The sequence below is a fragment of the Cyphomyrmex costatus genome, unplaced genomic scaffold, assembly GCF_001594065.2.
Source record: "Cyphomyrmex costatus isolate MS0001 unplaced genomic scaffold, Ccosl1.0 scaffold30, whole genome shotgun sequence".
NCBI classification, from domain to species: domain Eukaryota; kingdom Metazoa; phylum Arthropoda; class Insecta; order Hymenoptera; family Formicidae; genus Cyphomyrmex; species Cyphomyrmex costatus.
This window is the reverse complement of record NW_017277125.1, coordinates 33,944-49,520: the sequence shown is the minus strand read 5'-3', so window position 1 is coordinate 49,520 and position 15,577 is coordinate 33,944. Positions and strand designations below refer to the sequence as shown.

The window sequence follows — 15,577 nt, the reverse complement described above, 5'->3', positions numbered from 1 at the left end:
GGACATATTGTACGCTTTCTCGATTTTGCCGCTTGCTGCTTGCTGTTCGTCCGGTTCAACGAACTGCGGCAAAATGTATTTGCGCCGGAAGTGCGTCATCTAGCTTACATAAAATTCTTAACCAATAGTAACGAATTGCTGCTGCAGCGTGCTGCGCATGAAAAAGTACCTTAAAGCCCATTCTACATTGCTCGTATCGTAGCATCGTAAAAAGCTCATGGCACATAAAAAAACGTAAGGCACACACTTTTGCATAACGCATAAAGCATGTGCATAAGGAATTTCATTGGCCCATTTTCTTATGCATGAGTCAATGGACCAATCAAATTCTTTGTGTATATGGTTTATGCGTTATGCAAAAGTCTGTGCTCCCCGCCTAAGGGTGCAGTCCCATGGAGCGTATCGCGCGTATCGCGGATTAGCGGATCGCCAATCACAGAATCGTTCTGTTAGATCTGTTTACAAATTTTGTAAGCAAATCTAACAGAACGATTCTGTGATTGGCGATCCGCTAATCCGCGATACGCGCGATACGCTCCATGGGACTGCACCCTAAGGGTGCAAACCCATGCAGCGGAATAGCGGAACGAGAGCGGAACCAATCACGAGCGTTCCGCAGTTTTCATTACGCGGATTCAAATCCCTTGATCTCCATAGAGCGCAATGAGCGTAAGTGGAATTATCAGCAAGTTCGTAAATGACGTTTAAATATTGTATTTATCATTCATTTTTTATTATCAAGTATCTAAATACAGAATTAAATGCATTTCTCATTGGAAAAATATTTAAAGATGTTAAAATTTATGAAATTAGTTTTAATGTGATTGTAACCTTTATGAAATAATGATTTATGATTGGTTGCGCAAAGTCTCCGTTGCGCTTATTACGCTATATGGATCTTAGATATCAGAGAAGCGCAACCGGCTCAGTATCGGCAAAATTACTAAGAAAAGTATTAAAAATGGCGTCGTTGATATCTAGGACTCTACATAGCCCTAACTCGGAACGCACCCTAGGACTCTATGCCTAAAGCTTTTCTCTTTTCAATAGTTGGCATCACTGTGTACACGCGGAAGACGTAGCGCGCATGCGTTCAATTTTCCAGTGATTGCGATACAAGTGACGTGGCTCTGTTGTTCATGTGAGAGAATTATTAATTTTTAATAAAAATCTGTGTAATTTCTCTTGCTAACAGTATTTTAAGGGAGTTATATTAGTGAATAGAATAGTTGTAACTAATTTATGTTTTTCGTATGCAGAGATAATCGTAAGTTTGTAACACTATTGATTTTTTACATACATATTTTTTCAAAACTTTATTACTTAATATTTTTATCTTAAAAAATAGACAATTATGTAGAAAAAAATTAATATCAGAGGATGAAATAATTATTTGAATATGAAATTTATACTAAACTGTCGTATCTCTTGTAGTATCATGACGACATATGATGAGTTTATTCAACAAAACGAAGATCGCGATGGAGTACGATTCACATGGAATGTATGGCCCTCATCACGTATCGATGCCACTAGACTTGTTGTTCCATTGGGTACTTTGTACCAACCAATTAAAGAACGACCAGATCTTCCACCAATTCAATACGATCCAGTTCTATGTACAAGATCTACTTGCAGAGCTATTTTAAATCCATTATGTCAGGTGGATTATCGTGCAAAACTATGGGTCTGCAATTTTTGCTTTCAAAGAAATCCTGTAAGAAAAGAAACCTGTTTTACTTTTAACGTGGTCTATATTGTCTGAATTATATATATCGGATCTTATCAATTAGTAAAGTTTAATAATGTCTACTGACTGCTTAATATATTCAGATAGCAAATCTAAAGAAAGCAACTCTAAAGAGTCAGTTATAAATTTTGCCAATAGAAAAGTTGTATATTTGATCAAAATCCGAATATACAAAGAAGCGTATTGACAGAAATATAATAAATTTTGTGAACAGAATATGACTGCAAAGAATCATACAGTTGAAATTGTTATAAATATTTCAAACTTGGACATATTTGTGATATAGAAATAAAATATGTATTATACATATATAGATTTTGCTTGTTTTCTATTGTCGTGTTTTATTAGACTCAGCTACCAAAATACAAACTTAATTGTAATGTTATAATAACAATTGAACATTTTTATTAAATTTCATTAGTTTAACAAGATAAATATTTAACTTTTTTCTTGGTAAAATATAGTGTTAGTAATATTAATATTTTAGTTTATGAAAGAACTGTGCACTAATTATATGGCAAATTATATTATAATTATAGGCAATAGGTCCAGTGACATTAGTTAATTTTTACATATTGTAGCATAGCTTATAATATAGTGAACAAAAAAATATTATACATTGTGTCTCAAAATTTGAGAATCATAATACCACAGTAAGAACAGTATAAATATAAAGAGGGCAAAGAGCCAAGTAAATTAACGAACAATTTAATTTAAATAATCATACAAACATATAGAAAACAAACGTTTCGACTCCGATCGGGTCATTTTCAATGTTACATAAAATGTGAAGTTTTATAAATTAAAATAACAATATATTGCATACATTCTTCATTAAGTAAAAATATTCTCAATTCATTGTAAGATTCAGTCAATGTTGGTGTCGTAAGCATAATTAATCCTTGTCAAAAGAAAAAGAAGTAACAAGTCCATAAATAAAAATTCCAAATCACAACAGTAAAACAGTATTATAATTAAAAATTAAGTAAGGTAATTTGCAGCGAACCAAAATGAGCACTGAGCTTTGTGTTGACAAATAAGATAACACAGTAAGAAAGTTTTCAAAGAATTAAATAAAAAGTTTTTATTTTAAGCAATTTTTGAAATATAAGAATTTCAAATATGCTCACTATTATATGTCAACTATTACTTTAGATGATCATTTGTCTATGAATCTCACGTGTAGTAGTATTAATAAGCGCATACTTTAGTATTTAAACTGTTGTCCATTTAAACATAATTTGTAATAGGCTATAAACCTTGATTATTTCACAAACTGTTAGTTAAAATAAAAATTCACAAATATAACTGTTTTACTTAATTTATTGAAAACTTCCTTGCTCTATGGTGCATCAAAGATATATCAAAGATACTTTGTGAGCATTAACTTTATATTGTTATCATACATCATGTCAAGAATTATTGTATATTATTGAACGTTGTGTCTAAGAATATCTTTTGTTTGCTACATTGTATGTGAAAACTGTCTTACCTCATTAATACCTATTTCCACCAATATAGATTAACTTTAATCTTGGTTCAATTTGCTCGTCTTTTTCTAGTTCTAAAAATTAGGAAGAGATAAATAGTAAGTTAAACCGAGATTAAAGTTAATCTATATTAGTGGAAACGGGTATGAGATCTAATTTTCCAAATAATTAGTCCAAGATTTACTAATCATGTAAGTTCCACAATAAGGTCGAGAATATGCCACAAACTAATTCTTGTTAGCGAAAATTTTATATATCTTCATACAATTTTAATATTAAAATTAATACAAACGTTTCGGTTATGAATTTGGCCATCTTCACACAGTGTACTATAATAATTTTAATGCATTAACATAATTAATCGGTATCTAATTGTACACAAGTATATAAACAGTATAGTAAATAATACAAGTCAAAATATAAAAAAAGAATTACATTTTGAATGTTATCTGTTATTTCATTATTCTTGAATTATTCGGTAAATTCTGTCAAAATCCAATATTGCTTGATTGTTTAAATTGTCTTGTCACAATTGAATTTATCCTTGTTAATAACTCGTCCTATTTAAGTCAAGCTATAGTTTCCTGACTGAATGAATTATTTTTACAGTTAGTAGAGTAAAACAAAATTAAAGAGAACTTAATACAATGTAAAAGAAAAAACAATAAAATTAATTACCTATATCTTGATGCAATTAAATAAAATCCATGATAGAAAATTTATTTGTGAACTTGTCTTTTCAAGGATGGTGAATTCTTGAGTGTTATAACATTATGTGCAAACTTTTCTAATTAGTCAATTATATTATATATTACAAGAAAGCAAAAAGATATTAGCAAAGGATAGCTGTAGATTTCTAGTGTCATAATCAACTGTAGTTTATTATTGTTGTTATATTGTATTTTTTAGTTTCCACCACAGTATGCTGCAATTTCGGAACAACATCAACCTGCAGAACTTATCCCAATGTTTTCAACAATTGAGTATACAATAATGGTGGGCAATAAATTATAAATGAAGTAGAGACAACAATTTTTATTAGTGTTATTTATAAAAAGTAAAAGATATAAGTATGGATATTCATTTACTTTTGCTATAGAAATTAAAATAATTTAATTATTACTTGATTCATAGTATATGTATGTGTATCACTCTTTCTAAATTATATTTTTTTGTCAATACACACATTTCATACAATAATTTGAAATGATTTGAAAGGAGTATTATACGAGTATACAGGGTTTTTCCATATAAGTGTTATTCCTTTTTGTTTCATAAACTATCAGAGATATTAGACCTGACAAATACAGTTAAATCAAACTGTTCTAACTGTATTGTAAACACAGTGATCTCTCACTTAGAAAAACTATCTATATTAAAGAATGGAGAGATACGCATAATTTTTGCAACATAAAATAAATATTTCAACGTGTGACATAGGAGTTATAGCGTTTCTTCTAATAAATATAACAATGTATATGAAGATGTAATAAACTTGTAATTAAATAATACAATGTATGATATAATAAAATTATTAGCAGGGAGCAGCATCAGACTGCTCCCTTGATGAAGTGAATTGCAATGTTTACGAAATGTTGGCATTCTAAAAATGGGCACACGGAGAAACCCGCGAAATTCATAATTTATATATAGAAAGTGACAGTCTCAAGAGTATTATTAATAAAATTATTGTACAAATTATACAAGTTATTTCAATTTAAAGTTTTGTAGGCGACTATTTTTTAATTTTGGTTCTATATGGTATGTTCCGACTCTTGCATTGACAATTGACCTATAACATGTTGGTATCTGATCCTGACCCCTTATGAGTTAATCGTCAATGTGAGAATTCGAAGTTGATTACGTCGAAACTGATAAAGAAATAGTCCCGTTAAATTTTAAACCGAAATTTGTATAATTTATGAAACAATTTTATTATAGCATACATCGTTGTATTCATTAGAATGGACGTTCTTTCATATCGAAATATTTCCTTTATTTTGTACAAATTATGCATATCTATTCGTTCTCTAATAAGAATGACTTTTCTAAGTAATCACTGTGCTTATGGTATAGAGTTTAGTAAGAATCATTTAAATTGAAGATTTCAAGGATTCTTTTATATAATAATAATTACTACGTTAAACAAGGCGAATAAGAGTCAAATTACAATTAAAATCTAAATCTGATAATTTATTCTAATATTCCAGTCCAGTAGTGGAAGCCAGGACGAAACGCCAAAAATTACACAATATTCTTCGCAATATATTATATAATATTAGAATAAATTATCAGATTTAGATTTTAATTGTAATTTGACTCTTATTCGTCCTGTTTAACGTAGTAATTATTAAGAATCATTTAATTTGATATTATATTTATCAGATATATCTGTTAAGTCGGCGGCACATGATTTTTTCCTACTAGATTTTTAGCTGGTGAGGCAGCATCGCAACTAATATTGAAAACGCAAATCTGGTTAGAAATTTAGCTGGTTAAAAAAGTATCGTGTCTCTGGTTTTAGTTTACGAGATAAAAAGAAGATGGCCGCTTATACACATCTACTATTTATGAGGAAATCAACTCTTGTTACAAAATTGATTATATTATATATTTAATTATGTATACAAATTAACATAATTTTATATAATTATAATAAATTTTGTAATAAGTTTCTAAATTGAATCACTATAGTTATGATAGTTAAAAATCATGGTAGTTAAAAAACCATTATAATATAATAGTTAAAAAAATCTTTTGTAATAGATATAAATTTCCAAAAATGTAGGAGGAAAATCTAGATATCATAAAAAATATACTATATTCATTATATGTATTCATGCTTGTATCGTTTGTCTTCTACTAAGAATATTGATTTTTAACGTTAATTTTTATATACATCATTTATTATTTATATTTATCAAACTGGAATTACGTGTTAAATTAAATTTGACCACATCTTGTATATATAATATTATGTTTAGCGTGCCCAATGTTTACCACCTATATTTCTACTTGTTGTGGATACTTGCCTGGATGACGAAGAATTAGGAGCACTTAAAGATTCATTACAAATGTCATTATCTCTACTTCCATCTAATGCCCTCATTGGTCTTATTACATTTGGTAAAATGGTTCAAGTTCATGAATTGGGATGTGACGGTTGCAGTAAAAGTTATGTATTTCGCGGCACAAAGGATCTCCAACCAAAACAAGTTCAAGACATGTTAGGTAATAGCTAAGCTTTCAATTATTTATTCCAATTTATTGTATTCTAATAATATATAATTAAATTTGTATTTTGACAGGTATTGGTAGACCAATTCCAGGACAAAATCCAAATCAACCAAGAGGAACTGGTGTACAACCATTACCACCTGCTAATCGTTTCTTACAACCGGTACATAAATGTGATATGAGTTTAACAGATCTTTTGGGAGAGTTACAACGTGATCCTTGGCCCGTTGGACCAGGAAAACGTTCATTACGATCTACAGGCGTGGCATTGGCAGTTGCCGCAGGTCTTTTAGAAGCTAGTTATGCAAATACTGGTGCCAGGTATGTATAATATTATGTTGTAATAAATATATTGTCTATATTTAGTTTTATATTATTGTGAGATTATACGGTTGAAAAATTATTTGTCACAATTAGATGAATGATAATGTTTAATGAGAAAAAGAAATACTGAGAGATAGTGCTGTCTGTTACATGCGTTCGCTGCTCTGCTCAAGCCTCCTACACTTGAATAATTAGAGGCGCGGGATTTTTGAGTTTGGACATCGTTACAGACCCTACATTATTATAGTTAATTAATTCTAATCTGTTTCAGGATTATGTTATTTGTTGGTGGACCATGTTCTCAAGGACCTGGCCAAGTAGTAACTGATGATTTGCGACAACCGATCAGATCACATCATGATATTCAAAAAGATAACGCTAAGCATATGAAAAAGGCAACCAAGCATTATGATGCACTTGCATCACGTGCTGCAGCTAATGGTCATATAATAGATATTTATTCTTGTGCCCTTGATCAAACTGGTTTATTAGAAATGCGTCAATGTTGTAATTCTACTGGTGGTCACATGGTAATGGGAGATTCATTTAATTCTTCTTTATTTAAACAAACTTTTCAACGAGTATTTGCTAAAGACGCTAAAGGTGACCTGAAAATGGCATTCAATGCCACTTTAGAAGTAAAAACATCTCGGGAAATTAAAGTTTCTGGAGCAATTGGGCCTTGTGTATCATTAGGAGTGAAAGGATCTAGTGTTGGAGAGCAAGAAGTTGGTTTAGGTGGTACTTGTCAATGGAAATTTTGTTCGTTAACACCATCTTCAACAACAGCATTATTCTTTGAAGTTGTAAATCAGCATACAGCTCCGATTCCGCAAGGTGGAAGAGGCTGTATGCAATTTATTACTCAATATCAACATAGTAGTGGACAAAGAAGAATTAGAGTTACTACTGTTGCAAGAAAGTAAGTACTTTTTTTTTATTTTTTAATATACACGTAGTGACAATTAAGTTCTCAGACTAAGGCCATATAAAAACATGTCCGAAGAATGTCTGAGATCAGGAGACGCGGTAGTCTCTCCGGCCATATTAACAAAACTACTAGTAAATTTAAAAGTTAGCTTAAAAGTATTAGTTATAAATTAATAATAGACACTACAAGTCTCTTATCCCGAGCCACCAAAGTCCGTTTTTGAGGGGTGCATAACTACTAAAATATAAAAAATTTTGAATCGCACGTAATATGTCCTGAAAGGCGGCATCGCCACTAGTAATTCGAGCTAAAAAAATTTAAAATCGGTCAAGCCGTTCTGGACATACAAGCGGTCGAAAAGTGACATACACGACGATCGAGTGGCATTTGGTCTGCGCGCAGGGCAGTGAGGTGAGGAGAACAGCGGAAGGCGGAGGCGACTCGAAAATCGGCCGAAAGTTGCATACACTTTATGTATGTTCACTTTGAACTGGCCCGCACCTTTAATTTATATTAATATATCAGTTACTTTTCGTGGTAATATATTATTATTAGGTAAAAAAAAGGTCTAAATCTTTATGATATGACTTTTTTAACGCTTTATCCTGAAGAGGTTTAAGATGGTTGTATTTCACAGGCTGTGGGGGTAATTGTTTGAGGGCGTAGGAGCGTCGCTTAATGGGGAAAAAAACTTACTGTTACAAAAATCTGTAGTAATTTTTTAATAGTAATTTTTATTTCCCTATTGTGCGCTGATATTTGAGAATAAGTTAATAAGTGGAATAAATATTAGTGAAGTAGTTAGCGATGGGATTAAATATCTACAAGTAGGTTTAAATTTATTGAAGCAGTTTCGACTTCTATGATTACTTTGAAGAATAAAAGTAGTATTTACAAGCAGATTCGAACCTTAAATGAAATAGGTTCGTATCTTCTATAAAGTACCTCGAAAAATAACATTCTATTGAACCATAACATTTTTTTTCATCAAAAATGGTCAAGCCGAGAAATTTTTTTTTCGTTTTTCCTTCATATTCCGATAATTCCTATAAAGGCCACATTTGAAATATATGTTTTTGGGGAAATGACACATATATCAGTGACGACTTAAAATCTCGAACGGATCCGGCTGGAAGCAGAACGCACATGCGTATCCTGCAATGCTCTTTCTTTGAAAATGTTATTTTCTCATATAATTTTTTTGTATTTATATAGTAGCGCAAAGGGATGCACGACTTTTCACGCGAAGTGATTTTCTTATCTCCCTCTGCTACGGGGCGTACGACTTTTCCTCTGCCAAGAAGCGCTGGGGTGGAATTCGCTTCGCGTAGAAAGTCGTAAAAAATATATTTTAAAGCAAAAAAAATTCTGTTTTATATGATATGAGAAAAGAGATATTTCAAATTGTTAATAACTTTTTAATGAATAACAAGTATTGGCTAAAACTTGTTAAAAGTAACTCCAAGGCTAAGGTAATGACAGGGTTATGACCTTAACAACATATATCAAAATGAAGGTCATCGGTTCTCCCCATCTGTATTTGTCTTAATTTTTGTTAAATTGGACTTGTATCCGTTAAAAGAAACGGTTCATATATTAGATGATGGTATTAATATTTTCGATCCATTTTTCTGTTTTTATCGTCTCAGTAAGGAACTTAATCATCACACCATGTATATTACATGATAATTTATAGATTTTTAATATTTCTTGAATATATTTTAAATTACAGTTGGGCAGATGCATCATCATCATTGCATCATATAAGTGCTGGATTTGATCAAGAAGCAGCAGCTGTTCTTATGTCACGTTTGGCGGTATTCAGAGCAGAAAGTGATGATGGTTTAGATGTTTTAAGATGGGTCGATCGAATGCTGATTAGACTTGTTAGTAGTTTCTGTTAATAAAATTGCGAAAAATTATAAGTATAAGTATAATGCTTGAATGGCATATAATTTTATAATTACATATTCTTTTACATTTTTTAAGAAATGAAACACTTATTTTTGCAGTGTCAAAAATTTGGAGAATATGCAAAAGATGATCCAAATAGCTTTAGATTAGCACAAAATTTTTCCATGTACCCACAATTTATGTATCATTTGCGCAGATCTCAATTTTTACAAGTATTCAATAATTCACCAGATGAAACCAGCTTTTATAGGTAAGAATATTTTTATGAAATATGTGGTATTTTATTTATAGTGTATTTTTGAAATTTTGTTGATAAGTTTAGGTATCTATCAGGGATTTGGATTGAAAAATTTCGACTCGGATAATGGTCTGAGGCTAAATCCAACTTTTGATTCCAGATCTTTTATCGTAACGGTTACTGGGACCGTTTGGATTTTTGTTTTTTATTTAAAGTTTACATTTATAATATATGAATGTTAATTATTGCAAGAAACACAACCAATGGAAAATTGCCTTTTAATTATTGTAGTTTAAAGATAATTAACTGGGGTATTTTTTGAATATTTTTTGTTTTTTGGTTTTCTGTAATTACACACTTGTAACGGTTACTGTTATTGTTAAGAGAAGCTAACTGAAATTGAAAGTAAGATAGCCTCGGATCGTAACTGGTTCGAAATTTTATTTCGTAATGTAATTTTGGTCCGAGTTTTTGTTATCGATAAAATAAATATTTTGATATAATAAAAATTGTAGAGCGTCTCCTTTCTAATGAGTGCAACGTTGTATGATATAACAAAAATATTTTACAAATTATTCAAGTTATTTCGATTTAAAGTTTGGTGGCCAATTACTACCTTTTCAATTTTGACCCTGCGTTGTGGCAAATTTCCAACTCCTAGCATTAATCAGATGGTAACATGTAATTATGTCAGTCATAATGAGAGATTTATGATATACTGAGTGATTGATAATTAAACTCTTGCATAGAGGCAGAATGGACTAAACGGTAGAAAAATTCACTATTATTTTGCAACTTTTGCAATGATTGACGAGATATTAATTTTTAAAGATTGCTGAATAAGAGCGAGTCTTAATTTTGCGCACTTTTTTACTTATTGTCAATTTTCCTTTTATGCAAGAGTTTAATCATTAGATTGTCAGACAATGTAGTTACACATATTTTTTGATATTTTTCAGGCATATGCTTATGCGTGAAAATGTAGCAGATTCTTTGGTTATGATCCAACCAGTTTTATATAGTTATGGATTTAATGGTGCTCCAGAACCTGTATTGTTAGATACTTCGTCTATTCAACCTGATAGAATTCTGTTGATGGATACATTTTTCCAGATACTTATATTTCACGGAGAGGTAAATGAAATAAAGTAATAAATTAAGGCTCTCTTGTTCACACTATTGATACCTTAGATTGTGATGTCAAAAGCGAGAAAATGCAGGTTGTTCTGTCTACATATCTCTTTAAGAGCGGATTCTTTGGAACATTCTAAGACGAAAATCCTAATACGAAAATGTTGAAACTATATTAGTTTTTAAATTATTAACAATTAAGGTTTACTAATCACATAGTTGACATTTTGTGCGCTTCAGACATGATGACATGACAAGTGATAAAAGTGCTCCTCAAGGGCCTTCTCAGCAACTTTGAGATAATCATACAATAATATTTTTACTAAGAAATTTTTCTTGCTTTTATACGAAATCTACTTGTACATTACGTGTACATAACTAATATAGAAACATACCACAAAGTATTGACTCATAAAGAAATATTTCATGTGTCAAAATAAATTTATAACCATTTGTTTAAAAAAAAAAATAGGGTCCTATTTCATTTGTTATCATACGGCAATTTTGTCAAACGTATTGATTGGCTGTTAGTGCGTATGCGAATCCACGTAATACAGCATGGTTGTGTATATATATATACTATTTGACAAAGGGTGCATCCAGAAGCACGACCGCTCAGTGAGCTCTTGTACCTGTTTGGTTTACACATTTAGATCTAATAGAATATGCCAATCAGATAAAAAAGCTCATTGAGCGCTTAGTGAGCGGTCGTGTTTCTGGATGCACCTAATGTCTGACGACAGAGATCTTTCCTCGGTCTCTCCCACCATAATAGAAGTTAATTACCTTTAAATTAAATGAAAATTATAAAAATAAACTTTATTAGATGTTATGATTAATGAAATTATAAATATTCTACTAAAATCACTCACCTTATCTTTGCAATTACGCGATAAAGGATTATACATAATTTATTATCGTCAATTCTCGATTGCACGTTCATGCAAAATTCGGAACGATTTCGTATACATATTGTTATAATCGACACGACTGTCGTAAAATGTTGAATCCTGATCTACTTCTTTTCCACAAAATTACTATCATACATATTCTTCGACGGATGTTCCCCACTTCTAGATTTTTGGACAGCCAATCAACGTATCCGACAAACTCGTACAACAAAAACGCACAAATGAAATAGCATCCATAGAATAATCATTTTTATTACACACACACACACACATCAGTAGATTAAATTTTTTAAACAGAAGAAAGAATTAAATATGTCCTATAAAGTAAGGGGCTAAAAGATGTCAAATACTTGTTTAATCCTGATGCATAAATATCAACTATTACTTTACTATACATATTACTTGATAATTATGTAGTAAAAAATTGAAAAAGTTAAAAATATAGAAATTAATATAAATTACATAGAAACGCGTATCATCAGGGCGAGGACACTGATACTGTATATAATATTATAGCTAGTTGGATGCACTAGCGCGCAATATTAAAGTCATTGTGCACTTATTTAATTTGCGTATGAAATGCAAATATTTCGAATCAAAATACGGATTTTACTTAAAAGCGTAATAAAATGTACGAATGCGTTCTGAGCGCATCCAACTGAATTCGTTATAAGATTACATATTAGATAATGATCATGGAAAATTCTGATCTGGAAAACCTTGAAATGTCAGGGAGTTTTTAAATTCTCTTTCTGTGGCAATCGTGTAAGTTTATTAATATTTAAAAAATTTATGCCATAAAAATTTTTTTGTATACGCATACACGAGCGTGTATTTGTGTATATTTTAATTGTATACATATAAACCTTGTGACAAAATAAACTTTTATATTGGTTTAAAATTCATATTCTTATAGACTATTGCACAGTGGCGACAGTTGAAGTATCAAGACTTACCAGAATACGAAAATTTTCGACAATTACTAGCTGCACCTGTTGATGACGCTGCTGATACATTAGCTGTTAGATTTCCTGCGCCACGATATATTGATACAGAACAAGGTGGTTCTCAAGCTAGATTTTTATTAAGTAAAGTCAACCCAAGTCAGACACACAATAATATGTATGCTTATGGTGCGGTAAGTAAACACGTGTATTTAATATTTTGACAGTAAAATATACAAAAATAATAAAAAATGATCAGGCTAAACTATTTATATATGATCAAATATGATAAACATGTTTCAGTTAAACATAAAATGAGAGAATGTTCCTTACATAATTTGAAAATTTTACGATAGATTCTTTTAATCTTTCGATTCAATTTCGATCAATTTTTTATCTTGAAATATCAATATTTGTACAGATACATTCAATGTTTATATTTCTGTATATATGTATTTATGTTAAACACATACATTGTATATACAGGGTGTCCCGAATTTAAATATCTAAACTTCGGGATACTCAGTATAAGGACAAACAATTTTGATATAATAACTGTGATATAACTTTGTTTTCATAATTATCAAAAAATAAATTTTGTCGTTTGTTTCATTTAGGAGAGTGGTGCCCCTGTTCTGACAGACGACGTCAGTTTACAAGTATTTATGGAACATTTGAAGAAATTAGCTGTATCGTCTACAGCATAACTAATACATATATTAATTAATTAATATTAATATTATAAGAAATATATGAGATACAAGAGATACATATTATGATAATAAGTATTCATTTATTATATATACATATATATTCGAACAATTTATATTTAGAAAAACAAGAATAAATAATGTTATAAAATTATATAGAAAAGTAAAGTGAATAAAAATTGGATATATAAATCTAACTGTAAATTATAATGGAATAATATTTCAATAAATAAAATAATGTAAATTAATTAGAAATATTTCTAGGCACCACGAGGAACCATCTTAATCGAATGCCGTTTTCCTATCATGTTTGTTTAATTTTATCGGTCAATTTTTACTTTTAGCATTGTTCATTATTACATGAGAAAGACGTTTTCCTACATATACTAGTAAACTAGTTGTTACAATATGATTAATATTATATCATGTGCTTCGATAATTGAAGATGGGAGGATGCTTGTATGAAATTTTCGAGAGGTCCGGATTCAAATTTTGGCTGAAGTAATATCTTTACAGTAAATTTATAGGATTTTAAAGATGACAAATTAATAGAAAAGAAATAAGGATTCGTTATGTAAAAATAAACAATATGATGTCAAGGGCGATATAAGAGTCAAAAAGATTTTTGTTCAACAATAAAACATATAATTAGTCACTATTTTCAATAAAATTAATTTAAACATTACTTAACACTAATTCGCTTTCAAACAATTAACTATGATAATAAATTTCTTTTAATTAATGTCTGAGGAGGGCTCAATCCGAGAGCCGAAACTTGTAACATTTTTATATTTATTAATACTTATCTTTATTTTTATTATCATAGTTAATTGTTTGAAAGCGAATTAGTGTTAAGCAATGTTTAAATTAATTTTAAAGATGCTTATTAGTATCAATAATATTAGTAGTAGTAGTAATAATAATAAAAGAGTGGATGGAATTGTAAACAGAAAGTCGCCGTTTCTATAACGTAATATCTATAAAGTTCCTCTGTTATTTTCCGATTGTGTGTGTTTTCGAGGTTTAACAGTTTAGCCTAGCTGTGTACTACGTACTAGGCTAAGATTGGTCATCTTTCTTATTTTCTAGATCTTCAGGGTTCACGAATATATAGTCCCAAGATCTTGGGTGTGCCAGCTAAATTCGGACAAAATTAAATTTGAATTTTCCGTTATATGTAACTTTAGCCTCAGTAGATGTTGGCGCTCGGTTAAGTCAGATATTTGTATGAAACGTATATAACTTTAAAATGTCGAAATGCTAGATCAAATACGAACTACAACCGAAGCGGCAATAATTTAAGCGCTTTATACGCCGGACGTTTGGCGAAATTATTATTATTGTAAGAGTGTGTAACAAGTCCAGGCATCTCAATGTGGCAACTTTTCAAGCCACTATTGAGGCAGCATTCATGAATTTAGGCAAGAAGCAATTAAAGAGAGTTCGCGCTTTAGGTAAAAAGTATTGAAGCAGTGATGGGAGTTGTAATTTTTTTTTTTTTTTTTTTCTGAAATGGAGTTTTTATAAACTGTTTGTTTTGTCCGGATTTAGCTGACGCACCCATATCTTTTGCAAGCAAGTAGAGAGCAGCAACACAAGAACTGTCTTTGTTTTTCTCTTCACAACACTGGTAGTTTTTCTGTTTAGTGAGTTCAAGGGTGTACTCTGAAAGGCATATGTTTTGTGAGGAGGTCTATGCCTATTCTCAGTTTGTTTCTTCCCATAGCTATTAATTCTTTCGTTCTGTCTAATTTGAGATATTTTATTGATTGTTTGAACTGTCGGTAGAACCTTCACAGTCTTTTTGGGGTTCAGACTCCATGTGATCGCACCCATGTGATTACCATCGGGCGCATTCAGCAGAAAAGAGCGCTACGAGAGCGCTCGCTGTTATTGGTGTATTCTTCTAGATCATCCAATCAGAATTTCAAATCTGGAAGAATATACCAATAACAGCGAGCGCTCTCGTAGCGCTCTTTTCTGCTGAATGCGCCCAT

The 15,577-nt window shown here is 30.7% G+C and overlaps 1 protein-coding gene across 1 annotated transcript; it reads left to right on the top strand.

Annotated features, from left to right (window-relative positions):
- The first annotated feature begins 1,110 nt into the window (after positions 1-1,110).
- Sec23 (transport protein Sec23) lies at positions 1,111-13,630 on the top strand. The gene is made up of 11 exons (XM_018541746.1): positions 1,111-1,141; positions 1,435-1,717; positions 4,150-4,236; positions 6,225-6,471; positions 6,549-6,798; positions 7,073-7,723; positions 9,465-9,618; positions 9,745-9,896; positions 10,844-11,018; positions 12,843-13,064; positions 13,488-13,630. The coding sequence occupies exons 2-11, from the start codon at positions 1,439-1,441 to the stop codon at positions 13,575-13,577; spliced, it is 2,307 nt and encodes a 768-aa protein (XP_018397248.1). The 5' UTR covers positions 1,111-1,141; positions 1,435-1,438; the 3' UTR covers positions 13,578-13,630.
- Positions 13,631-15,577: the final 1,947 nt, after the last annotated feature.